This window comes from Halichoerus grypus, chromosome 3 (assembly GCF_964656455.1).
Source record: "Halichoerus grypus chromosome 3, mHalGry1.hap1.1, whole genome shotgun sequence".
NCBI classification, from domain to species: domain Eukaryota; kingdom Metazoa; phylum Chordata; class Mammalia; order Carnivora; family Phocidae; genus Halichoerus; species Halichoerus grypus.
In genome coordinates, this window is record NC_135714.1 from 70012916 (window position 1) to 70040870 (window position 27955).

A 27955-nucleotide genomic window follows, 5' to 3' on the forward strand; every position below is an offset into this window, starting at 1 on the left:
GTTCTCCTCTAGGATTTTGATGGATTCCTGTCTCACATTTAGGTCTTTCATCCATTTTGAGTCTATTTTTGTGTATGGTGTAAGAAAATGGTCCAGTTTTGTGACTGTATTTTTAAGAAAGATTCTTTGAAAGAGACATTAAGTGAAGCGTATGCTAATTTCCTTTCTTAGCAGTGGTTTAGGTTAATAACTTCCTGACTACAGTAGGCCTCCATTCCAACCTAACCTAACCTTGTGAGTTGCATGGCTCCTCCCTACAGCTGTGTAAATCATACATCAGCATCTAAACAGTCTTTCATGGGCTGAATTTGGGTTTTTTTTTTGTTTTGTTTTTTTTTTGATGAGACATAATTGAGATAACAGACAATAATCTGGCAATGCAGCCTCCTTGCACCTGACTCTGGGGAAAGGTTCGTGCCTCCTGGCAAATTAAAGAATAAAGAATTTGAGTTGAATAGACAAGCTCCTGGCTGTGCTCTGGGGCCAGACCCCTCAGAGAATAAGTCTCTTTCACTTTGTACTGTATCCACTCACCCAAGAAGCCAGTGGTGAGACCCACAGGTTTGTCCAACCCCTTCAGTCTTGGACTTGTCAATCTCTAGGACAGTTAAAAAGAATAGTCTTTTAGCGATTTATTTATTTATTTGAGAGAGACAGAGCAAGAGCACGTGTTCATGTGTGAACATGAGCACATGTGAGTGGGGGAGGGGCAGAGGGAGAGAGACTCCCCAAGCTGACTCCCCGCTGAGCATGGAGCCTGATGCGGGGGCTTGATCCCAGGACTCTGAGATCATGACCTGAGCCAAAATCAAGAGTCAGCTGCTTAATCAACTGAGCCACCCAGGTGCCTCCAAAATAGACTTTTTAAAGAGAGGTTTTAGGTTCTCAGCAAAATTGAACAGAAGGGACAGAGATTTCCCATAGACTTCCCTGCCTCCCCCCCCACCCCCCTTCCTACCCCCATGCACAGCCTCCCCATAATTAACATCTCCCAGCAGAGTGGTATATTAGTTACAAATGAGGAATTTGCATTGACACATCATTATCACCTCGGGTTATAGGACCATCTTTCTCTGCAGTTCTGCACGGCTTGCCCTTCATTTCCTTTAGGTCTTTGCTCAAATGTTACATTCTGTGATCACCCTATATAAAATTACAACACCTTACCTTGGTTCCTTGCTGCCACTGTACACTTTTGTTTTTCTCTGTAGCGCCTTTTAATATCTAACATCGACGTATTTTTCTTACATGTCTTCTTCGCTAAACTCCTATAGTTTGCAAGCTCAGTGATGGCAGGTCTGTTTTCTTCACTCCTATTCTCTGTACGTGGCTTAGAGTAGATGCTCAGGAAATATTTGCTGGCTTAGTGACTAAATGAACAAATAGGGGAACTCAGGACCATTCTCAAGGTTGGTGTTCCTCCACAACCCAACCTACCATCTCCCTCACTGCCCTCTGGCTCTCTAACAAGCCCTAGGGAGGGCACGGTTGGGCTGCAAGCAGGTGGGCATCTTGATTGGGAGGGTTGTGTGGGAGACTGCCATCACAGACTCTTCGGAAGCCTTTACAGTGTTATGAAGAATAATGCTGAAAGGACACACTATTTTATTGAGCATCCACTGTGTGCGGGTCCTACATGTCGAGAGAGAGAAAAGGAGAGAGCAGCAAAAGAGGTGAAGGGAGAGAAAAGAAAGGAGGGGGAGTAATGGCGGGAAAGGGAAGGGGGAAAGAGGGTAGAGAAAGAAGGGAAAGGGAAGTAAAAGTGTGTTGGAGAGAGGGAAAGTGAGAGAGGGTAAGGGGTGGCGGCAGCAGTGGTGGGGTGGGGGAAATGATTGGGATTTCAGTTGGAGAATTTAGGAAACTTGCCTAAGCCCCTGTAGGGCTACTAGAGCTGGTTGGAGGAGTGTGTTACTCCAAAGCATGTTTTTTTTTTTTTTTTTTAATTTTATACTCCAAAGCATGTTTGACCCTGAAAAACTTAGAGCTCTACCAGTGTGAGTTTAATTAGAGTATTTGTAGCATCCATATTGCATTCTTTCTTGGGGGGAGGAGATAGAGTGACAGTGAAATCTGCTGGTATGGAAACATTGTGGTGAGCAATTTTAATTTCATGGAGGAGGAGATAAAAGACTTTATCAGGTGTCAGAGTAGAGCTGGACTATATTCAGTGTTCAGCCTCAGCCGGAAGTGTAACAGCCTCTTAAACATAAGAGGCAAGCTAAAACTGTTACAAATTTAGTGTGTTTTCATTTGTATCACATAGTTTGTTAAATCTGTACCAAGATGATTTGTAATAGATCCTTTGCCTTAAGGATGTTTGGAAAAATTGAAACTATTTAAAGCAAGTTAGGAGAAGTGCAGTAAATTTACAAATACCTACAAGAAAGGGAAAAGGAAACAGCTGTTGATAGTGTTAACCGTAGAGAGAGAGGTTGTTTCTAGAGATACACTGGGCAGTACCAAGGCCGTCTGCCCACATTGTGTAACTTTTTCTTTTTTCCTTTTTCCTTTTTCTCTTTCTTTTCTTTTCTCTTTTCTTTTTCTTTCTTTCATTTTTCCCAGTACTCTTTTGAGAGAATGCTCAAAAATGTCTTTGGAGATTAAGCACCTTTTATGAGTGGAAGTAAATTCTTACAATTGGCTCTTATTTATCCTACTTTTTTATTAAGTATTCTTATGGAAAAACCAACTGGCTGATTTCCTTTCTTGTGCATACTCTTACCTTTCTACCTTTTGATTCTCGGGAGGGTGCTGACACAGCCTGTTACCTGAGGCAAATTACTTAAATCCGAGTTTCAGTTTTCCTCTTTATAAAATGACTTATTAGTATATGGGGTATTAGCATCTACCTTGCAAGTCTATTTTCATGTTTACATGAAATGTCATTTTAAAAGGGCTCAACACAATGCTTGGCAAGAGTAGACACTGGGGAAATGTTATTTCCTTTCTTCCTTCTCATGATAGACTTGTGCATATTTCTTCTGGCTGAAATGGCTGTGAGCAGCGGCCTCAAAATTAAAAGTACATTTGGCCTTTGATATATGGTAACCAGTTTCTTCCTGCAACTTGAGAGTTGATGAAGAACCACTCTCTGATTCCAGTGAGAACATTGAATTCTGTTTCCAGTAAGATTTTCTTGGAAGTCATGTATACCTATGAGTTTACTTATGCGCTAATAGTCACAGGTTGCGCTTTCTCTTTCAGATGAACAGACTTGTTATTTTCCACTGACTGGCAGCAATGGCGTTCACCGGAAGGGTCAAGAATAGCAGCAGCAGGTAACGGTGAAATCCATGATTCAACGATGTGACAATATTTAATGGTAGAGTGTATTTTTCAAAGAATAAGCTTGATCGAAGAAAATATGGGAAAGTTCAGTTTTCTCTACATGAAGCCAAACCTCTTAGACTGCCCCCATATTTTCTTTCAATCTAGCACTTTCTGAGCCTCCTAACTCATTTCTTTAACATAGGGATGTTATAGTAGATCAGCATCCTAATTCTGGGTTCAAGATATTGGTCTATATTACACAGCTTTGGAGAAATGAGCCACCTATTCATGAAATCCACCTTCTCCCAAGAGCTATGAAGGAGGGAATTTTGTCAGTTACATTTTACTGCTTTCAGATCTCTCCCTCCACATAGAATGTGCACATGGAGTAACTTCCTTCTTGCATATCCTACGTGATCAGGGTTGGCCGAGGGGAGCATATTAACATTCTGAAGCGGCTATTAAGAATAACTCATTTTCTACCCAGAGGGAATTCTTTTTTTTTTTTTTTTAATATTTTATTTATTCATTTGAGAGAGAGACAGAGAGAGCACAAACAGGGGGAGAGGCAGAGGGAGAGAGAGAAACAGGCTCCCTGTTGAGCCGGGAGCCCGACGTGGGGCTTGATCCCTGCACCCAGAGACCATGACCTGAGCTGAAGGCAGATGCCCAACCATCTGAGCCACCCAGGCGCCCCTCCAGAGGGAATTCTTAATGTCACTGATCAATTTTTATTTCTACTGTTAGATACTCAAGCTTACTCAACTAATATTTATTAACAGATGATGGCACCTGTAATTCTGGAAGGTCCTGCCTGGATGCTTTCCTACGCCCCCTCTCGGGCTCATTTGGGAACCTCTTCCTCTATTCCAGGTGGCCCTGGTGGTACTGTTGATAGAGGAAGGCCCGTGACCCAGGCTGCAGCAGCCCCCCTTCTGCTGGAACTCGGGGACGCTGATGTCCGCTGCCTTTAGGCTTGTGCATGATGTTCGTTACACATAAGTTTTACATTTTTATGCCATTAAATGTCTTGTCCTTTATGGGTTCTGGTTTTATTGTGCTGAGAAAGGTCTTTCCAACTCCGAGATTGTGCAAATAATGTCATGTGATCTCTGCTGACACTTGAACGGTTTCAATTTTTGCATTTAAATCGGAACTTGAGCTGGTGGCCTCTGGGACGATCTGGTCAACAGATGGGTTTTGTTTGGCCCCTCACAGTGTTCTAAAAAAAAAAAAAATAGATCTGCCCGTGTTTTTTACATAACCATCTAGACTCCCCAAATCTCTTTAGAAATGTAAGATTTCACGCCAGGGGGCTTGCACTGCTGTGTGGCAGCACTTAGGTACCATTGAAGGGCTGCTGTCTTTCCCAAGGCCTGAGCTGAGACGAGTTCTAATTCACACCTTACCAAATGGTATGTCACCAGTACGCTTCTGGGTATGCCGGCATGTTCATCCTCTCGGCCTGCCCGTCAGCCAGAACTCCAGAATTCCCACCTGTTTCCTCCTGCAGACATCTGCTTTGTCAGGTTGCCCCAGAAAGACTCGATGTAAAAAAAAAAAAAAAAAAGGTCTGGAGAGTGCAGATGCTTTTCTAGTTTGCTGCAGTTCCCACACAGGTGGACTCACACATGTACTTCACGGCTTAGCCCCCTTCACTTGTGACCCATGCCAGATCTTGGACTTCTACATTTTTTAAATTTTTAATTAATTATTATTATTTTTTAAGGTTTTATTTATGTATTTGACAGAGAGAGACACAGCGAGAGAGGGAATACAAGCAGGGCGAGTAGGAGAGGGAGAAGCAGGCTTCCTGCTGAGAGGGGAGCCCAATGCAGGGCTCGATCTCAAGACCCTGACATGACCTGAGCTGAAATTGAGTCATATGCTTAACGGACTGAGCCACCCAGGCACCCCAGGAGTCAATAAAAAAAAAAAGGGGGCGCCTGGGTGGCTCAGTCGTTAAGCGTCTGCCTTCGGCTCAGGTCATGATCCCAGGGTCCTGGGATCGAGCCCCGCATCGGGCTCCCTGCTCCGCGGGAAGCCTGCTTCTCCCTCTCCCACTCCCCCTGCTTGTGTTCCCTCTCTCACTGTGTCTCTCTCTGTCAAATAAATAAATAAAATCTAAAAAAAATAAAAAATAAAAAAATAAAAAAAGGCTAGCCAGTTGTTTCAACATAATTTAGTAAATCTCTATCTTTTCTCCATTGATTTGAGTGCAGCATCTTAATTACATCACATTTTTGAGTCTTTTGTTGGACTCTTTTGTTCCATTGATTGTTTCTTCTGGCAATGGTGCCCTACTCTTTCACTGTATTTTCTTAGATCTTAATATTCAGGCACTTCTTTGTCACTACTTTTCATTTTTAGAATTTTGGTAGTTACTCACATCTGATTACATTTCCATGTTTCCTCTGAAGTCATTAGTCCTTTTCTAGAAAAATGTTGGCATTTTGATTTGGGTCCCTTTGAATTTCATCAGTTAGGGAGAGTTGAATTCTATAGCATATTAAAACTGGGTCTTCCTACCAAAGAATCTAAATATCAGAATGGTGAACTTTTAAGAGGATGAAGAAATTTTAAATTTCAACTGTAAGATTTTTGTGGGCGTATGATTTTTCAAAAATTTCTAGTTGTTGACATTGCATCCTATGTAATTTTTGGTGGAATAATTATAATACAGTATTATCAGTGACAAGATTAAAAAGTATTTTGTATTCTATTATTTACATATGTTTGCTATTGTTAATAATTATTAGGATGGGTGGGGCGCATGGGTGGCTCAGTTGTTAAGCGTCTGCCTTCGGCTCAGGCATGGTCCCAGGGTCCTGAGATCGAGCCCCACATCGGGCTCCCTGCTTGGCGGGAAGCCTGCTTCTCCCTCTCCCACTCCCCCTGCTTGTGTTCCCTCTCTCGCTGTGTCTCTCTCTGTCAAATAAACAAAATCTTTTAAGAAAATCATTATTAAGATGGGTAAGTGGCATTTATAGGAACATTCTGGCAGTTATAGAACCAGTTTTATTGTTTATTACATTTTTTTTCAACTCATAACCTCCCTGATGTGCTCCTTTAATACCCAGTGCAAGTGATAAAGCTAGGCGAAGTCCTGAATGGAGCTCAATTTTTAATATATATCAATAGCTTACTGTTTAAATGTTTAATCATGACAGGTTAATCTTCTAGTAGTCCAGAAAAAACCCCATCAAATTCATGTGGAACTGGTCCAGGGCTAGCATGTACTTGAAAGGAAACAGATGTGTATTGAGTATGCAACTCTTAATTGTTCAAACTAAACAGAAATCTGAGTGTGAGCCCTTACTTTGCTCAGGGATATCAAAAGTCATAAGCGTGGGCAGAATATTAATGTAATGTGTAAAGACAGTGTTTTAGTTCTTATAAATAATAGGCTTATTCTCTGATTTGCAGATTTATCAGCATTAGACACTAGTGAATTTCAGCTCACTTATATTTACCCCCACCTTCCTTTTCCTCCCCTTTCTTTCTGTTCTTTATAAAAATTGTTATTGGAGTGTAACAAACTGAATAGGGCAGACATTATTAGTACAGTTCAGTGCGTTTTCACAAAGTGAACACACTTGTGTAACTGATCAAGTGACAATACCAGCCCTCCAGAAGCCTCCTCTTGTCCCCTTTCAGCTACTAACTCCCTCAAAGGCTGCCACTCTTCTGATTTCTAACACCATGAATTTGTTTTGTTTGCTTTTGAATTTTCTTTAAACTTAATCATGGAGTATACTTTTTATATTTTCTCTTCAATATTGATGTTTATTGTTTTTATTCTATTTCATACATTTAAATATCTTTAACTTTTAAATATCTCAATGTTTTCTGTATTAAATTACTATGTTAGGTATATTTTATATGGTCCATATTAAATATTTCTATGTTCCTTTCCATCAACTTTCCAGTCTGATATGATAATATAATTATCCTTATTCTTTCTTCCATTTCTTCCTCTTCTACCCTCCAACTATTAGCTCTGCTTTTAGTTTTAAATTGTCCAGATTGACAGCACATTTTATTTTATAATTATGCATTAAAAGCTTTGTCTCTAAATTGGTAATAGAAGTTTGAAAAATCGATCCCGGTGTCCTGGGATCGAGTCCCACGTCAGGCTCCCTGCTCAGCGGGAAGCCTGCTTCTCCCTCTCCCACTCCCGCTGCTTGTGTTCCTGCTCTCACCGTCTCTGTCTCTGTCAAATAAATAAATAAAATCTTAAAAAAAAAAAGTTTGAAAAATCAGGGGCGCCTGGGTGGCTCAGCCGTTAAGCATCTGCCTTCAGCTCAGGTCATGATCCCAGGGTCCTGGGATCGAGCCCCGCATCGGGCTCCCTGCTCGGTGGGAAGCCTGCTTCTCCCTCTCCCACTCCCCCTGCTTGTGTTCCCTCTCTCACTGTGTCTCTCTCTCTCTTTCAAATAAATAAATAAAATCTTAAAAAAAAAAAGTTTGAAAAATCAGTAGCCCTATTCACATTATTGTGATCGGGAAGCAAAATAGTGTTTAGGGTTTCATTTCATATTTCATATAGGGTCATATTTCATATGGGTTCAAAGTTCTCACAAGTACCACTTGAAAAAGAAGGTTCATTTTGGTCAGGACACATCAGTTCTTTAGCGGAATAAATTGTTCAAATTCCTGCCACATTTTAAATTGCTTCATCTTTGAATGGTGTTTTCATTTTTCCTGGAGTGTTTAGTTACTTTTTCCTTATTGAGCGAACATGGCTTTTTGCCATTTCACCAGTCCGTTCTCCTTCTTCCCCTTCTTACTCTTTTTTTTTTTTTTTAAAGATTTTATTTATTTATTTGACAGAGAGAGCACAAGTTGGCAGAGCAGCAGGGAGAGGGAGAAGCAGGCTTCCTGCTGAGCAGGGAGCCCGATTCGGGGCTCGATCCCAGGACCCTGGGATCATGACCTGAGCTGAAGGCAGCCGCTTAACCGACTGAGCCACCCAGCGCCACCCCCCTTCTTACTCTTACTTACTGATTGAAAAGTCTCATTTCCCTCTTGGAATCATGAAACTAAAATTAATTTTTACAAAGTGTGTGCTAAATTACATTCTTCTGAAATTGGGCTCAGGTAAGTGAAGCCAGAGAGTAAAGCTGGGATACATTCTGGGAAAATGTTACTTGATGATGGGTGGAAAACATGTGAAGGCAAAACACAAGAATGAAAGAAATTTTATTCCAGGCTGTATCACCAGATTGGTGGGACATGATTTTATTGTTCTCTGCCATTAAGGGTAGGTACTTCTTAGACAGATTTTAGATCTGCTGAGCTATGCTTTTCAGTATTTGGGAAGATTTGAAAGATTGAATTTCTTGAGTGCCAAATCATATTATAGTATGGTACTCTTAGAAGCTCTCCTTCCCCCAGGAGAGTCTGAAATAATGTTTAACTCTCCTAATTGAGAGGAGTCCTCAATTAGTAAGGAAGCTACAAGGTGTTAAGCCGATTAACACCTATTATATGGACAGATTTTCTTTGTGTGAGTAAATCAGGGGCCTAACTTCCAGATGCTTACTAGAGAGATTAATGGCTGTAGGCCATGTTTTCTTGAAACAGTGATTGGCCTGGGCATTGTAAATAATCCACACCTGGATTGTGAACTGGGCAACTGCGAAGGTTCCCTGTATTTGCCAGGCAAGCCATCTAAGGGGCCTGATTTACAAGTGCAATAATGTTTCCTATGTAGAACTCATTGTATCCCTTTATTTTAGAAAATGGTTCCTAATCATTAAGTATGTGACTTTGCTGCAAGTAGTTTAAGATGAGTCACTCGGTTTGACGGGTTTAGGAGAGTTTGGTTTCAGACTTATCCCAGACCTGAGGAAATCTTTTTCAGAATTAGGTATGTCCCAGAGGGACAGTTAAATGAGGGGGGAGGGAGGCTGAACTGTCGAAATATACTGCGTAATTTCCACCGTAAAGTCCCGTTGAGCTAGCGTTAGGTCTGTGATAGAGCGAGCCGGAGTGTGCGACTCTGCAGTGGGGTAGCTGTGTTTAGATCTCTGACAATCTGGTTACTTGGGCAGATTGCTCAACTTGTAAAGCCTCATTAAAATGGGGATAAGAAAAAAAGATGGGGATAGGAAGAATAATGTGTGTAAAGTGCTTATCATAGGACCTCCTACATCATAAATCCTCAGTAAATTATTAATTCCACCACTTTGGTGATGATGGTAGAATGGTGGATTTCAGGGGAGTGAGAAGCTTCCTTAATTCTATTTTGAGGGAAAAGGCTTTGTTTAGAGGCAACTCTTTGGATAGAAGAGATTTTGTGAGCTACTCCAGGAATAGCATTTGTACAAAGAATGATAGAGGAAACAGACCTTTAAAAACAAAAACACAGGGGGCGCCTGGGTGGCTCAGTCATTAAGCGTCTGCCTTCGGCTGGCTCGGGTCATGGTCCCAGGGTCCTGGGATCGAGCTCCGCGTCGGGCTCCTTGCTGGGCGGGGAGCCTGCTTTTCCCTCTCCCACTGCCCCTGCTTGTATTCCCTCTCCCGCTGTGTCTCTCTCTGTCAAATAAATAAAATCTTTAAAAAAAACAAAACAAAACAGAGTGTTTATTTGCAGAGCATGTGGATACACTTACAAGTTTTACTGTGGTCTATTTTACATTTAATATTGGCAATGGGATTGTCCTAAATCACACACACAGTATAAAAAAAAACACTGCTGCATAGTATTTTCTTTTCTACAAGTAGCATTGTCTTTATATATTAAAAAATAAAAACACTTTATGGAGGTATAATTTACAAGCCATTTTAAGTATGCAATTTAATGATTTTTAGTAAATTTACTGAGTTGTGCAACCATTTCTCCAGTCCATTTTCAGAATTGCACTCCCAGTAGATGCCTGTTTCCCATCCCAGCCACAGGCGGCCATTAATCTACTTAATAGTTTTGCCTGTTCTGAACATTTCATGTAAATGCAATCATATAATATGGGTTTGTTTGTGTCCTTTTTTTTGTGACTGGCTACTTTCACTTAGCATAAAGTTTTCAAGACTCATCCATGTTGTAGCATGTGTCAATATTTCATTCTTTTTTATTGCCAAATAATCCATTGTATGGATATACCAATGTTTTATTTACTCTTCACCAATTGATGGACATTTGGGTTGTATCCACTTTTTGGCTATTATGAATAATATTGCACATGTTTTCATTTCTTTTGGGTAGATATTAGAAGTGGGATTGCTTTCTTGTAAGGTGGATTCATGTTTAGAGTCATCTTTTTAAAATTTTATTATTTTTTAAAGATTTTATTTCTTTATTTGAGATAGAGAAAGCACGAGAGAGGGGAGGGTAAGAGGGAGAAGCAGACTCCCTGCCGAGTGGGGAGACGCGGAGGGGGGAGCCTTATGCGGGACTCAGTCCTGGGACTCTGGGATCATGACCCGAGCTGAAGGCAGACGCTTAACCTACTGAGCCACCCAGGCACCCTAGAGTCATCTTTAGATTATTCTAAGTTCCGGTTCATTGTGTTGATGTGTCAGTTTCAGATTCATTTGCGTATGGTTTTTCTCTTTGCCTTCAGCCCTGAACTGTAACTAATGCTAAGACTTGGAAGAGAATGGATTAATATTATTTAGTGCCTTCTATGTAATGGATACTAGTCTAGGTAGTTGGCATGATATCATTTTAGGTGATACTTTGGTCTGTGGTGGTAGATAAGATGGACATTGATTTAAATTGTTTAGGATTATGGGGGCGCCTGGGTGGCTCAGTCGTTAAGCGTCTGCCTTCGTCTCAGGTCATGATCCCGGGGTCCTGGGATCGAGCCCCACATTGGGCTCCCTGCTCAGTGGGAAGCCTGCTTCTCCCTCTCCCTCTGCCTCTCTTTCCGCTGGTGCTCTCTCTCTCTCTCTCTCTCTCAAGTAAATAAATAAAATCTTAAATAAATAAATAAAATAAATAAATTGTTTAGGATTACACCATCTCTGTGGGGATCCTAATTTTATGCTATCTGGATTTGTAGAAGAACCTTTTTCTTCTTTTTGGGGGGCTTCCACGATAATCTTTTTTTCTGAAGCTGTAGCAGTTAGCCTCTTTAGGAATCTGTGGAACAGGGTTAGGAAGAAGAGAATTTCAGTTCCAGGTTCCTGTGGTTTCTAGAAGCCTGGAGGACATTATTTCAGAGTCATGTTTTCTGTAGCTCATGATAACCCTGTAAAGTGGTCAGATTAGATGGTAATCTTCTTCCTTGTACTGGAGGAAGGAAAGGCCTGGAGAAGTTAATAGCTGAATGTGTGAATCAGACTATGGGGAATGCTGTGGGCAACTAGTTTGTTTTGGTTGTGAAATTCTTAAATTACTACACAGAATAACATTTAACATGTGAGGCACTGTGCAGTTGCATTTCTGCTCTTGACCAACAAGTTTGGATGCCTTCATCAGACGATGGCTTTTTCATAAACTGCAATGCAGACTGTCACCATTTTTGTTGCTAAAATTGTAGATTCTGGATTGTGTATGTTTATGTAAGTAAGATGTTCATAGATATAAAGAGAACATGTCTTATTAAAGCTATTGAAAGCATGAGGTCATCCAAGACTTCGTGTTAAGAAGAGAGCCTAAGGGACGGAGGGAAAGAAATCTGCATTGAAGTAGCAATAAAGAAATAATGTTGGCTCTGATTGGCTTTGGTAATCTAATTTAGTATGGACTTAATCTTAGTTCTTGCCTACTCTCTCCTTTCATCTCCTTCACTTTAAAAGACATTTTTCAAATAAAAATTTGAAGACATTTTTTTCATAGAAATATTCAGACATTAGTAAAAGTAGAGAGAATATTTCATGATCAAATACGCTTTTCCCATATTTAACATTTCTCAGTATTTTGCCACACTTTAAAAATCTATCCTTTGGGGGCACTTGGGTGGCTCAGTCGTTAAGCGTCTGCCTTCGGCTCAGGTGATGATCTCAGGGTCCTGGGATGGAGCCCCCCATCAGGCTCCCTGCTCCGCGGGAAGCCTGCTTCTCCCTCTCCCACTCCCCCTGCTTGTGTTCCCTCTCTTGCTGTGTCTCTGTCAAATAAATAAATAAAATCTTATAAAAAAAAAAACACCTATCCTTTGTCTTTTTTTTCCTTTGCTGAAGTGTTTTTAAAGTAAGTCCCAGGCAGGCATCTGTTTTTTCACTCCTGCATACCTTATATGGATCACTAAAAAAATATGGATAGTTCCCTACATAACTGTACACCGATTTCATACCTAATAAAATAAATATTTTATTTATTTATTTATTTTTTAAAGGTTCTATTTATTTATTTGACAGAGAGACAGCGAGAGAGGGAACACAAGCAGGTGGAGCGGGAGAGGGAGAAGCAGGCTTCCCGCTGAGCAGGGAGCCCGATGCGGGGCTCGATCCCAGGACCCTGGGATCATGACCTGAGCCGAAGGCAGATGCTTAACGACTGAGCCACCCAGGCGCCCGTAAAATAAACATTTTAGATTCATGTAATGGCTAGCCCATATCCGAACTGTTCAGATTGTTTAAAAATGTCCATTAAAGTTAGGGGTGCCTGACTGGCTCAGTGGGTAGAGCATGTGACTCTTGATCTCAAGGGCTGTGAGTTTGAGCCCCATGTTGGGTATAGAGATGACTTAAAAAAAAAGTCTATTAAAGTTACTTACATCCTGATTTATGCAAGCCAAATGCTTGTGTTGTGTTAGGTTTTGCTTCTTTGTTGTTGTTAAAATTTTATTTAAGTAATCTCTACGTCCAACTTGGGCTCGAACTTAGAGCTACAAGATTAAGGGCCTCATGCTCTTCCAGTGAGCCAGCTAGATGCCCCTAGGTTTTGTTTCTTGAGTCTTAATCTAGAGCAGCTACCCTCCTTGAGGGGTGTTGGGGGGAGGGAGGGATTGACTAGTTGTAGAATTGAGTTGACTGTATGTCCTACTTTGTGGATTTATCTCTTTGTTAACTCTTAATGTTTTTAACTTGTTCTTGTATACTGGTGGCTCTCAACCAGGAATAATTTTACATGCCCCCCCCACCCCCCCCGCCCCAGGACTGGGGGGACATTTGACAACGTCAGGAGAGATTTTTATTGTCATAATCTAATGAGTCGAGGGCAGGAGTGCTGCTAAATATCCTACAATGCACAGTATGGCCCCCACTACAAAGAATTTTCTGGCTCCAAATGTCAGCGTTGCTGAGGTTGAGAATCCCTGTGGTTCTATCCCAGGTATTTCCTGTAGAATGGAAGTTAGCTCTAAAGCTCAGTTAGACTCATTGCTAAAAATAGTTTAATAGTTCAAGAGTGCTGATATCGTTCTCTGTTTTGATCTGGGTGCTGCTTACAAGAGTATATCTCTGAAATGCATGTGTGAGCTGTGCACTTTTTAAAAATTGAAATATAGGAACACCTGGGTGGCTCAGTGGGTTGAGTGTCTGCCTTTGGCTCAGGTCATGATCCCAGGGTCCTGGGATCGAGTTCTGTCCCGCATTGCACTCCTTGCTCAGTGGGGAGCCTTTCTCCCTCTGCCTGCTCTGCCTGCCGCCCTCCCTGCTTGTGCTCTCTGTCTCTGACAAATAAATGAATAAAATCTTTAAAAAAATTGAAATATAATTAACATACAGTGTTATTAGTTTGAGGTGTATAATATAATGATTCAACAATTCTGTACATTACTCAGTGCTCATCAGGATAACTGTACTCTTAATTTCCTTTATCTGTTTCACCCCTCCCCCCCTTCACCTCCCCTCTGGCAACCACCAGCTCTCTGTATTTAAGAGTCTGGGGTTGTTGGGTTTTTTTTTGTCTCTTTCTTTGTTCATTTGCTTTGTTTCTTAAATTCCACATATGAGTGAAATCATATAGTATTTGTCTTTCTCTGACTGACTTATTTCGCTTAGCTTTACAGTCTCTAGGTCCATCCATGTTGTTGCAAATGGCAGCAGGAGTGGTATACATTTTAAATATATGTTATATTCTAATTTTTAAAGTTTACTTGAAAAAGTCTTACTAGTCCTGCTGTGTATCTTTGACTATCATGTTGGATTCTTGGATATGTTAGGAAATCTTTAAATCCTCTTCCCTTTTAAACTTCCTTAATACTCAATTCCATTTACTGCAAGAGAATGACAAAGATGGCGTAAAACAGGTGCCTCGTGACCCAATTATTGGGATGGTCGAGTGTCTGTTATGGCCAAGCCAGGTATTTTTCTTGTTCTGGAGCATTGCCAGGAGGGAGATCACACCTAAAAACAATGAGTAAAGTTAGGCCACTTGGGCTTTGTCTGAAAGCTTAAAGGGGAGAGAGTCCCTCCAAAGGGGATGGTTTCAAGAGAGAAGGTCGCCTTTTGTGAGCAGTGGGATTTGGGAAAGGGGCATTTGGGGCCGAAAGAACCAGCAAAGGTTGGGAATGCATTAGGGGTGTGCTGGGAATCCTTTCTGGAAAGTTGTCTTAAAGCCAGCTTCTCTTCCCCCACCGTCTCTGATAAATCATTGGAAGGAAAGGCAATGAATTTTTTCTGACAGTTGGTTCTCGCTGGGGCCGGGGCTTCGTTTGCAAATGAAAGGACTGCTGTTGGAGTAGTTGAAATCACAATGGGCCCCTGACTCTTTTCACATCAAAGTGTAAGAGAATCTCCAGGGGTGATAAATGGGGACTGCTGGACTCATTACTTGTAAACAAAGCTGAGGGGTGACCTCTCAATTTTTTTTAATTAAAAGAAAACAGGGTTTTCTAGTGCCGAGTGTGGGGCTGCTCTTCGTTTGAATTCTGACTGCTCACGCCAGAGATTTCAGATGAGGTCGTGAGGAGGCGGCCACCGTTAACCCGGGTGGGCAGTGACTCCAAATCCGGCGTCAGCGCACCCTGCCCCGGGTGGCCTCGCAGGTCTTGCTCCCTCCTGGAGACCCGAGTGCACCGGCTTCCGCGATGTGCTGGTTGCCAGAAGGGGAACAAGGCAGAATTCTTTAGCTCTGTACCTCCGAGGAGGTTGAGGGCTTATTAGACCCTTACTCTGCTCCTTTTCCCACCCAACCTCAAGAGAAAAACTCCGTTGCTCCTGTGCCCGGCAGAAAGAGGTCAGTGTTGACTTCTCAGAACTTTGTAAAGAAGTCCAGAGGCTCTTGTTTCCAATTTTACTTTTAAGGTTTAAAGTTCTATTCCTTTTATTTGTGTAGTGCAGGGTTTTGCATGTGATGGAAACCTGCCGCTGAAAGGATGGTATTTGAACACTTTATGTTCAGTGTTTCTGTTGCAGGCGACGCTATTATGAACACTAGTAATCTAGCATTTTAGGGAGTCAAGACTTGGAAAGTGCTCTCTCAATGCAGTTGCGCAGAGTTGAAGGTGCACCTTCGCTACACTCCCTCGTGTACCCCACTCCCCACCAAACTTCTCCCTTGCTGGGTTTTCACCTGGCTCCTTTGTTCCTGTTAGTCTAAAGCCCCGACCAGATGTTAACCTGAAGGTCAGAGACTGCCCTCTGTGAGTGGAGCTCGGAAGGTGCCGGGCCCAAGAATTTCTAATGTGTTTACTGACTTTCCAGGTGTTTGGTAATCGCCTTCTGAGTGTATCTTCCAGACAAGTGGTAAGACTTGAGAAAGGAGCAGAAGTCGCCGCCGGAGGGGAGCAAGCAGGTCCCTGGACGGTGGGTAGAGAAGCAGTCCTCCAGCTGGGGTGATTCAACTAGAGATAAGAGTACTGGAGGCCATCCATTCTCCTCTGATACTAGAATGGTGAGCCCGTGGGTGAGCCCGTGGGAGATACTGCAGTTAGCACTGCCTATGTGAGCTCCAGGTGCCAACGGCAGCTAATGTTTGATGAGCACAGGGACCAGAATTCGTGCCAATACATCTTTATTTGATAGGCATGAAATCATGCCTGACTCATCGCTGGTTGATACTCAGGCTACCTTCCTTTTATCACCAGACCCTACGCCCTTAACCCCCTAGTCCAGGTTGTCTTGGCAGAAGCTTGGGGCACAGAAGCACGTTTTGAGCTCTGATTTGAAACTCGGAGGCTTGGGCCAGAGATCTTCTGGAGTGGACTGTTCCTTTTCTGACACCATAAAGAAGAATTAATCAAAGGTTTCCCCTGGGACAGCGCTTTAGCCTGGCTCCAGTAGTCATAGAAACACACATCCTTTCTAGGGAAGGGACAAAACTGGTTTCTTTACACTGAGGTGTAGACGGTGCAGAGGGGACAAGAAAGGAAGAGCGGGGGCTGGGGTGACTGATGAGCCAATGGCAGGAAAACGATGACCTGAGGGATAGAGGTGGTGCCCAGACTAGGATAAGTTGGGATCTCCCTAGCTGGCCTCTAGCAGAGCTGTTGTCAGTCCTCACTGCGGGATGTCGTGTGCTCTCTTGGAGAGCACCTTGCGGTCTGTAGAGCATTGCACAGATGTCAGGTGGTGGCCCTGGTAATAAATCAACGTCTCAACGGTTATTCAGATTATCTATTCAACATCCGGTGAGACTTAACTTTCCTCCAGTGTGCGCTTGATGACTGAGATAGGAAATTGTCCTTAATTGAAGAATGGAGGCGTTGATTTTCAAATATGACAGAATATTTAATGAGAGCCGAGACTATCTCTTGTCTCAAAAATATATTTAAAAATATGTGCTAGCTTGTAAAAAACCCAAAAAGCCAAAAAAAACAAAAGACTTAACGAGGGGAGTGAGAGGGGGTATTTGGAACAGTTCTTAATTAATGTCGATGGTACTATTCCTTTCTGTCCCTGTGTCCTCAACCTCCCGTAGCGACCGGGTGAATGGAGTTCTTACAGGGCCCACTGAGACTCTGCCATTGAATTTTACCTGGAGGCAGCTGAAGTTCAAGGGAAAAAGTTTGCTTTGAAATCCGTTAGACCTGGGCTTGAATTCTAGCCCCACTAGATTGTGTAATGCTGGGCAATTTACTTAATCTCTCCAACCTCTACTTCCTTCATCTGTAAAATAAGAATAATGATGTGGGGCGCCTGGCTGGCTCAGTCAGGAGAGCACACGACTCCTAATCTCAGGGTCATGAGTTCAAGCCCTCATGTTGGGCGTGGAGCCTACTTAAAAAAAAGAAGAAGAAGAATTATGTGAGATAATGTATTTTTTAAAACCCAGCAGTGTGCCTGCAGTGAGTCGGTATCTAATAGATATTAATTTCCCTTTCTGTTGACCTGCTTTTGAGAATTTTAGTGTTCAGGGCCTAGAGAATTTGTACTCTGTGATGTTCCTGAAGCACCTAGTAGAGGGTAAAAGTCTGGGCTCCACTGGGCACTATTTGGGAAGTTGCCCTGCTGTGCTTTTGAGACCCAGCTCTGAAACACCTGGTCAGTGACTGGGGGGTGGGGGGTGTTGGGGGGGTGGCAGTGTGTGAACTGCTTAATCAACTGTTCCTGCGAACTGTGGGCTCAGGTGATTGAGATTGATTTTTTTTTAAAGTATATGTGCTGCTAAAGCGAGCATGAGAATGATTTTTGTTTGTTACTATGGGATTTATATTATTGAGCATTTGGGTAATTCCTAAATGGTAGATGACACTTTGCATTCATTTCTCAATAAAATCCTCATTTCATATTTCCTGTTAAAATGTTACATTAAGAATATACATTAGGGTATCCATCAAGATAAGTGTGCCTAACTACGTAGAGAGGATTTTTTTTAAAGATTTTATTTATTTATTTGTCAGAGACAGAGCGCGCACAAGCAGGGGGAGCGGCAGAGGCAGAGGGAGAAGCAGGCTCCCTGCCGAGCAGGGAGCCCGATGCGGGACTTGATCCCAGGATCCTGAGATCATGACCTGAGCCGAAGGCAGACGCTTAGCCAACTGAGCCACCCCGGCGTCCCTAGAGAGGATATTTAATAACATTTTTTACCCTTTTATTTTAAGGAAATAAATCATTTATTTCCTTTGGGTTAGTTTGATTTTAAACGAAAGGTCTTTTCTGTTCTTCTGATGATCCAGGATGCACGCGTTCATTCAGCAGTGACTTACACAGGTAGGGCCTTGACGTCACAGGTGTTTCCCAGAAACTAGGGGGCGTGCGGGGGACGGAAGGAGCTAGGACAGGAGTAGGTTAGCTGGCAGGAGCCCGGACTAGAGCTGGCATTCTAATTACTATGTAAAGGTGTTACCGTCGAGTGGTTTTCATACAGGGCTTTAAAAAAATTTTTTTAAAGATTTTACTCACTTACTTTTGAGAGAGAGAGCATGCGCGTGCGCTCACAAGTAGTGGGGGAGCAGAGGGAGAGGGGGAGAGAGAATCTCAAGCAGATTCTGTGCTCGAATCGAGGCCTACATGGGCCTCGATCCCACGACCCCAAGATCCTGACCCGAGCTGAAACCAGGAGTCAGGTTCTCAACCAACTGAGCCACCCGGGCGCCCCTAGTGCTTTAAACTTTTTTCAAAGCATTATTAACAGTCTTCTGTTGCATTTTAACCTCCTAGGTATCTTATAAGGTGGGTAGGCTTACAGAAGTTAAATGGTTTGCCCAACATCCCAGAGTTAATGATAAAACAGTCCTCTTAACCTGGAATGAGTTTCCTGTCGCTTTCCCAGCCTCCCCCTTACCCCCAGGTCTTTCAAAATCTTACTCATTTTTCCAGGTTCCAGTGAAATCATGCCTCTTTTAGAACTCTGACCACCCACAGAATTCATTGCTCTTTTCGTGCACTCTCACCTTTGTCCTTTCCTCTGTGCCACAGTTTCATTAATGCTTCTCTTTTCCAAATTCACCCTTCAGGACCTGCTCTGTTGTAATAGACTCTAAGCGCTTCTCCTTTACAGGGAGCACGGTGCTAACCCTGGCCACATGCTTGGGGAGAGTCTCTTCCGGGTCGTGGTTGCTTCTTTTTCTCACTCCTGCTGTGCAGGGCGTCAGTGTGAGCACGCCCACGGTGTGTGTGCGCACGGACCCAGTGGGGCTCGGCCTCCGTGCACGCAGTCTCTTGGCAGCTTTGCAGCCCCTGCCTTCATGCTCTCAGAGCAGACAGTGCACACGCCAGGCCTCGTGCCTGTAGAAGTGCCTGCTGCGTACCCGCCGGCCGCCTGAGCCCTGTGCCCCAGAGGACTGTTCCCTGCTGCTCTGTTAGTGTAGACCAGTGCCCAGCGGGCGGCAGCCACGCCCTCGCCAGTGACCTCCCGGCTTCAGTTTGGGGGAGGGACTCCCCCAAACTTCAAAGGTTGTTCTTCCTTGGGTACCCTCTCTCAGCTCCGGGTACCCTTTCGACCTGTCTTTAATTCCCCTACGAGGGTTGAATTACTTTTTGATATTACATTTCTGTTCACATTACTGTGTGGTTTCTCTTTCCTGGTCGAACCGAGATGAATACAACCTCTAGTGCTTGTTTTCCTTCGTCCCTGTGTTATTTCACACATCTGTGTAAATTGTTAACTACTTTGACAGCAGAGGCCTGTTGAATCCCGCAGCATTATCTCTGTGCTTTGCAGATAACCTGTGAGGAATGAATGATTGCGTTTCCTGCTGCTGTTGTTGCTGTCAGAGAGAGAGAGAGAGGATGGTTGTAATGGGTATTCATTGCTCTTTATGGGAAAGACAGCTCAAAGTTCTTGCTGTCTTACTAATGCGTTAACTTGGTGTTTCCGTGGAATCCTGTCACAGTTGAGGCAATTACTTGGTGACCCAGTTATCGAAAAGTACCTTTTAAGGCCTGTGTGTAAAGTCTTCAGAACTGTGTAAACAGCGATTTACTGCTGCCTATTTATCTTCACTGACCTTTTAAAAACATATTGCTAAAAAAACAAAGCAAAACAAAAACCCAAATTGCTTTAAAGTACAGCAAGCCTTGTAGCCAATGGTGCTTTAAAAATCATGTGTATTTCACTTTTCAGGCTAATTTGTTAATGTCCCCTCACGGTAGTAGTAATGTTGTCTGTTTGGAGCCAGGGTGTTCAGCTTGGGTTAATGTACAGGTTCCATACACGTACTTGCTAATCCTTTTCTCTCACCAACCCATGAGCAAAAGAGGAGTATAGGGTATAGCCCACAGGGGAAAACATCTTTTTCCCTCCACTTGGCATTCTGAGTCTGTGTCTAGGAAAGCGGTGTAGCCAGAAAAGCAGGGATATTGCCTGTATTGTGAATATAGGTGCTTCCTTATGGTTCAGAAAGGAAATATTGATACTTGGTATCATTAGGAGGCTAATGGGCATTTTTGAGTCAGTAGGAGTTACTTGGTTCAGCCAGTTTGCTGATTGACCCTTCACGACGTGCCGATTTCCACGCACGGGTATTTGCCTCCGCCTTCCCCCCGCTCTTCTCCATCAGTGTTTCTCTGTCATTGTCCAAATCTTTGTACCCCTTCCTATTCCATCCACTCAGACGACCTTTTTTACACTAAAGCAAGATTTCTCTCCTTAATGAAGATAGGACCTCAATTTGAAATGTTAGAGGGTAATTGTGTGAAGAAAAAATTTGTTGTTTCCTTTCAAAAGGATTCACATCTGGCATCCTTTGAATCAGGGAATGGGTGTGGTGTTTTGAACTATCTCCCAGAGTATCTCTTTGTAGTAAAATAGTGTCTTGATAATCTGAGAAATATATGCAGTTTCTTTGGAACTATATGTAGCCTGGACAGAGGAGTGCAGTGTATTATTTTACACTTCAACAAATGCTCAGCACCTACTGTGTGCAGAGTGCCATATAGTAAATTGGGCACACGATGGGCCATTTCCTTCCCTCCTCCCCGATAACCTTCTCTGGGACATTCATGCTGGCTCATAAGCTCTTTACCATTCTGATGGGCTCCTCCCACTTCCACATGCAACTTCCTTTTTTTCCTGCTTAATAAAAGTTGTCATTCCTCAAACCTTTGTCCCTGACTTGCTTCCTTCTTATACCACAGATTTTCTTTGTACAGTCTCTCACTGTGGCTGTCCTACCCATGATAGGTGACTCCCACATCTGGATTTCTAAGCCAGCACGGCTTCCACATCTGCCATCATTTCCCTCTCCAGATTCTTCTATCTCTCTAAAGGTCAGTCATGTTTTCTCCATCCTAACTTCATTGCTTCTCCTCTTCATGGCTACTCCTCAGTAGGAGGAACTGCTTTACGCTAAGAGGTTCCCCGTATGTTCATTTTGCTCCTTTACCTAAAAAACTTTCAGGGCTCCCTATCATCTACTATTTATAGTTGGATTCCCTTAATGGGTCACCCAAACCTCCATCCCCTGGGCCTCAGCGTTTTCTTCAAGTCTCATCTCCAGTCTTTCCACCAACCCTGGTCCCTCGCTGTACAGAAGTTCTCACAATTCCCTTTGCAGGATTTTGTCTTTCAAATTACGTGCTTTGGCATATGCTATGCCTTTCTCTCATCTTTGCTTCATTCATCTGTAAGTGCTACCCAGGAAGTACAGGGCTTTGCAGGAGCATATGGAAAGGGCACCTAAAGGCAGATTTGCAGAATAATCAAGGGAGACTTCTTGGAGGAAGATGTGGCTGGGCAGAAAATGAATGTCTGTTTAAGAGTTAGTCAATTGAAACAGTTGGGTAGTGGAATGGGGAGAAGAAAAATGTATTCCAGGTAAAAAGAAACACACTTGTGAAGGCTTGGGTTAAAAGCAAACAAAACATAAGGCTCCTTTGAGAAACCGAATAAATTTCATTATAGCTGGAGAATAGAGTACCAAGCCAGGAAATGATCTGGTGGGCCATGCTAAGAAATTTGACTTTGTATTTAGGGGAATGGGAAGTCCTCAAAGAATTTTAAGTGGGTTGGGGTGCCTGGGTGGCTCAGTCGTTAAGCATCTGCCTTCGGCTCAGGTCATGATCCCAGGGTCCTGGGATCGAGCCCCGCCATCGGGCTCCCTGCTCGGCGGGAAGCCTGCTTCTCCCTCTCCCACTCCCTGTGCTTGTGTTCCCTCTCTCGCTATGTCTCTCTCTGTCAAATAAATAAAATCTTTAAAAAAAAAAAAGAATTTTAAGTGGGTTAATAATGGTTGACATGATTTTAGAAGGTCACTTATCAAATGGAGAATGGAGTGTAGTAGGGCGGAAGAGGAAGCAGAGAAACCAATTGGGGGACTATTAAGTGGTTCACGGGAGAGCTGGAGAGGACCAAATTGATTCTGGATAATTTTGGAGAAATAGTGAAAAAGGATTTGTAGGTAGTTGGATGTAAAGGATGTATAAAAGAGAAGGGTCAAGAACAATCCCTAATTATTTGGCTCTGTTACTGGGAGATGCTGCTGGCAAGGTGGGGAAGACTGGAGGTGCTATAAGTTCTTTGGGGGAGAGTTTAAGTTTGAAATGCCTGTGCAACTCCTTGCAAGTGGAGATGTCAAGTGGGCAATTGGTTGTCTAAGACTGGAGCTCACTAGGGAAGGTCTGGACTTAAGATACACATTTGTTTATAGGAATTGAATCACAGTTATCCATGAGATTTTCTTGGGAGGGTGAGAAAATGAAAATGCCTAAGAGGAGGAAACTAAGTAGCAAGAAGTTTCAAGGAGATTGAGAAGACAACAGCAAGGAAGTGGGAGGAAAAACAAGGGAGTACTAGTTTGGGGGCCAAGAGAAGAGAGCATAGGAAGGATGGCTCAGCGTATCAAATGCTGTTCAACTATTGGTTCACTCACCTGTTCCGTTCAACCTCTCCTGTCACCCTTGGGCAGCAATGGTCCCCCCACCTCTCAGAGATACTGCCTTTTATTATGACATTTATTTCCTCAATTGCTGTGATGCTTATCTTCTTACAAGATTCTGTGATCAGACAGCTGATTTAAGGGCTGTCATCTTTGTGTCTCCAAGGGCTGGTGTTGTACCTGGACTAAGAAGATATTCAATAAATTAATATTATATATATTTATAAGGTTTTATTGAGAGAGAGAAAGCAAGCGAGAGAGAGCACAAGCTGGGGGCAGGGGCAGAGGGAGAAGCAGGCTCCCCGCTGAGCAGGGAGCCTGAAGACACGGGGCTCCATCCCAGGACCCTGGGATCATGACCTGAGCCGAAGGCAGACGCTTAACTGACTGAGCCACCCAGGTGCCCCATAAATTAATACTTTATTTTTTTTCATAAATTAATATTTTAAAAATAAATGAGAATTCATCTCTGTCATCAAGAAATGGTCATGGTCTCTTAGTGATTTGCCTGCTTTTGTCTCTCTGGATTTAGGGTGTGTTTTTAAATGTATCAGTATTCTTTCACAGTGCCTTGTAGAATTTTCTGCACTCAAAATGGCGGAAGTATGATGTTTGACTGTGCCTGGTTCTTGTGATGGACAAAGAGCTTCGGAACAAGACTTCGTGACACAGGGGGCTTACACTAGGGGAGTATGGGAAATGGCAACTCTTGTAAAAATAAGCTGGTCAGTGGGTGGTAGGTAAGCTGAGGGAAAAGATTTATGAGCAACATCCTGCTCTGGGATCACTGCTGGGGACAGAATAGGGGGAGAAATTTCTGTATAAATCATGAAGGCAGCTCAGGAAATAAAGTCTGCTCTTGGGGTCTCAGGGGGACCTTTTATGGATATCTTTTGCAGAACACATGGGTGAAAGAGAATTGATAGGTGGTATTCTTTCTGAGTCTGTGTGGGGGTTAATGCTGGGCTGAGGTAATCCATCTTTCAGAAGGAGAGAAAAAGAAACAGGAGAAAACAGAGAGATGGCGCACAGAGGGCCCAAGAATTATCTCTAGCTTTATAAATGTTGTTAAATTGTGAAGAGAGTTGAAGGGACCATTTAGTAGGAAGCAGAAGATTGTGTTCATTGGTTTCAGGTCCGAAATGGTATCCTGTGTGTGGAGTTTCTCCCTGTTCCTTCATTAATCTGCATCAGTTTCTGCTCGAGTTTCAGGATGTGTAGGTGAGATCCTAATGTCTTGGCCAGAGGGCAAATTATTTGCCTAGAAAAAAACAAAACAAAACCAAAAAACTCTATTTTTGTCTTTTCAAATGAAAGACACTTGAATCAGTCCATCAAAGGGGGGGGTTGAATTCTAAACTAGGATATACTACAAAATGGGAAAGTAGCTATTAAAAAGAATGAGATAATTGTAAGTATGTGAACATGGCATGATACAGTGTATGAATTGCAGAATAAAATCAAAAGATATGATTCTGTTTTTATGAATAGAAATGTAGACAAACATACATAGAATGGGTCTGAAAGGACATTTACCAACTTTTGCAGCGTTAATTTTCTTGGGAATAGGATTATTTAGGATGCTCAGTAGGATGACCTTTGTTTTTTAATTTATACACTTATGGGTAATTTTTTTCTTGATGTGTGTGTATTATATTAAAATGAAAACATTTTCTAAAATATGATTTGAAAAAGTGAGGGAATGGTCTCTTGTTCTGCTACTTCCTTTATTTTTTATTTATTTATTTTTTAAAGATTTTATTTATTTATTTATTTTAGAGAAAGAGAGAGCAATGTGCAGGCGGGGGAAAGGAGAGGAACTAGCAGACTCTGCACTGAGTGAGCACAGAGCTCACAACCCTGAGATCATGACCTGAGCAGAGATCAAGAGTCAGATGCTTAACCGACTGAGCCACCCAGGCACTCCTCCTTTTTTCTCTTGCTTTTTTAAAAAATATTTGAAAGGGGCAGAGGGAGAAGCAGGCTTTCCACTGAGCAGAGAGCCTGATGTAGGATTCGATCCCAGGACCCTCGGATCATGACCTGAGCCGAAGGCAGACACTTACTGACTGAGCCACCCAGGTGCCCCAGTTCTGCTACTCCCAAAGGAATGTTAAAATGTTGCTTATTCACTTATTCAGCCAGTAAATATTTGTTTTGCATTCCAGGCATTATTCTCTGCAGTGAGGATACGGGAACAAATAAAACCAGCAGGATGGTGCTTTCCTGGAGCTCGTGGCCAGTGTAGGGATAGACAGAGTAAATACGTAACAGCTCAGGGTTATAAAGTAGTGTTGGTGGGGGGGAAACAAGGTCAGATATGTGCAAGAAAGCGCTGCTATTTTATACTTTACATCCAGTCCTCAGGAAAGGTCTCTCTGGTGCGGTAATGTTTGAGGAGAGACCTGAAAGAGTATAAGCCAGGCAGATGATTGGAGGTGCGGGTGGGGGGGTGGGGGGGGCTGACTTTTCAGGCAGAGGGAGCTTGTGTCGAGGCCCTGGGGCAGCGTGCGTTTTGCAAGTTTGACAAAGCGGGGCAGTTAGTGATGTTGGAGCAGGGGTGGGGGGGTTGGGGGGGTGGGGGATGTGGGGGATGAGGTCAGAGAGAGCCAGCAGGAGGCGATTATGCAGGGCCTTTAGGCCACTGGAAAGTTGTTGGAGTGAGATGGAAAACTATTTTTGACCAGAGGAGTAGCAGTGTCTGAGTGTCCTTTTAACGGGGTCCCTGGGGAAAGCTTTGTGGCGTTTACACTGTGGTGGGCATGCGCAAAAGAAACCATCTCTGTCGTGGATGGGGACTATCCTTCCCCTTCACTTCACAAGTAGAGAGAGTTAAAGGTTTGGTACAGGAACGGGAAACATTACAGAGGCAGGACCGGCCCCGAGTTTTCCTGGCTGTCACTTCAGCACTCTGTTATACAGATAAGGAACTTTAATCTGGGACTTTCCATTTTCTGATATGTTATAACATGTTATTTTTAATAGTTAGATCTCCGATGAATTATCACGAGCCTTAGGCCTGTGATGCTGTACAGAATTTCCAGGGGTTCTGGCCTCCGTCCTCTTTTTGCATAAAGATAATGCTTCTGACCTAGGGTGTTTGCTAGAATTTTGAGTCACAGTATGACCTAGTGTTGCTTTTTCCCTGGCAGTGTTTGGATGCACCTACACGTTCGGTGGTTAAGCTTACCTTGGAACCATCTGTACCTTGAGTGTGTATGTTAAGGGTACACTTACTTATCATAAGGCTGGTAAATTAAAGAGTTACATCACCAGAAGCTAGCTTATCACGGTCGGCTGTAGGCAAAGCAGTGTGCCATGTTCTTTAAGAGCTGTAATATAAATAGCAGTATTATGCCCTCAAGGAGTTTGCAGTCTGTTGGGTACAACAGGCAACAGCACTAATGTTTAATACAGAGTTGCAAGATGAGAACTGGAAGTACAAAGGAGGTAGAAGCGAATTATGAGTGGTGATAATGGGAAAGGCTTCATGAATGAGGTAGTGCTGGAGCTGGATATTGGAGTTTGGAGAGGACCAGAAGGTATTTTGGACTTGAGGGACAGCCAGAGGAGTGCCATGAAAGAAAACGGGCTTAAGGAAGGGTCTGTTTCAGCTGGATTAAAGTCTTTGCAGGAGGTGGAAAAGAGGGAGGCCATGGGTGCAGTGGGACCATTGCATCTGAGCCTGAGCTGTTACAGTCCAGTCCAGTGGCCACCGGCCACATGTGGCGCTGGAAACATGGCTGGTCTGAGCTGAGATGCCCTGGGAAAGGACAATACACGCAGATTTCAACGACTGGTCTGGAGGGGAAAAAAAAGTAAAACCACTCATCGTTAACTTTATATTGGTTGAAAGTCAAACAATGAAATTACGTTTTGGTTATATTGGTTTTAAATAAAACATTACTAAAATTTATTGCCCTGGTTTCTCTTTACCTTTTTAATGTGGCTACTGGCAAATGGAAACTTAGATTTGTAGCCACCATTATATTTTTATTGGTCGTAGCTGATCTAGGCTAGGCAGACTAACCCTGGAAGAGGGAGTGGAAGGGGGGTGAAAAAGTGAGAAGGAGAGGCATAGAAGAAAACCATAGGATTTACACTACTGGGTGTGGGAGAGGTCAGTGGTCCCCCCTCCCCCCCAGGCTCTGGCCTGATGTCGCAATGAACTTGAAGGAGTGCGCGACTACAAGGAGGCGTTGGAGGGCGGAGGACAGTGATGATTTCATTCGGGCCTGTGCTGTAGGGAGATTAGCTTGGCAGCAAAATGTGGAGCTGGCAGGAGCTGGAGGTGGGGAGACCAGTTAGGTTGGGTCCCAGACCCATCACAACTGGTTGCTGCAGCGTCTTGGGGGCGGGGTAGGGTAAGAGCATGAGGTACTATAGAAATAACCTGCAGAACTGCTTTGTAGTCGATGCTGCATTTTACACTGGGCTTCCCAGTTCTGCCTCAGACAGTCCCTATCTTTTTTTCTGAAATTACCACACCTTTTATCACAGGGGAAAAGGAAGCGTGCAAATTATGGTGTGGCCAAAAAATTTGAATGCAGATATTTGGACTAGTATAGAAACTTCTCTTTTTCCTTATTATTTCTGGAAGCAGATTGCTTTGGTAAAGAGAAAGGAGGTATCCACATAACAAATTTGCCGAGCTTTATTTCCTAGAATCAGAATGAGGACTACAGAGTTTTTATTAGGAAAGCCCTCCTTTTTGAGAATTGTTTTCATTCTTTCATTCATTCAGCAAGTACTTATTAAAAACTATGGCAGGGAGAATGTTAAAATCTGATGTATCGGGGCACCTGGGTGGCTCAGTCGGTTAAGCGTCTGCCTTCGGCTCAGGTCATGATCCCAGGGTCCTGGGATCGAGCCCCGCATTGGGCTCCCTGCTCAGCGGGGAGCCTGCTTCTCCCTCCCCCACTCCCCCTGCTTGTGCTCTCTGTCCCACTGGCTGCAGGAAGACAAAGGAGTAGTATATGTTATACTGAAAAATAACTTGAGCCTAGAATATTGTATTCAGTCAGATTGTCTTTCAAATATAAAGGCATAGGAAAAGTGATATTCAGCTTCAAGAATACGAGTTCTCAGAAAATTTG

The 27955-nt window shown here is 43.1% G+C and overlaps 1 protein-coding gene across 16 annotated transcripts in view; it reads left to right on the top strand.

The window, feature by feature from the left end:
• The window catches only part of AFF1 (ALF transcription elongation factor 1), a 238085-nt gene that overhangs the window by 49773 nt on the left and 160357 nt on the right, over positions 1-27955 (top strand). For all 16 annotated transcript variants that reach the window (XR_013446404.1, XR_013446405.1, XM_078068916.1 and 13 more), the window contains one exon: positions 3205-3278. Coding sequence is in view for 14 of the 16 variants with exons in the window: in XM_078068916.1 (XP_077925042.1) it covers positions 3241-3278 (38 nt within the window). In the remaining 2 variants the exon portion in view is untranslated. The remainder of the gene's footprint in view (positions 1-3204; positions 3279-27955) is intronic.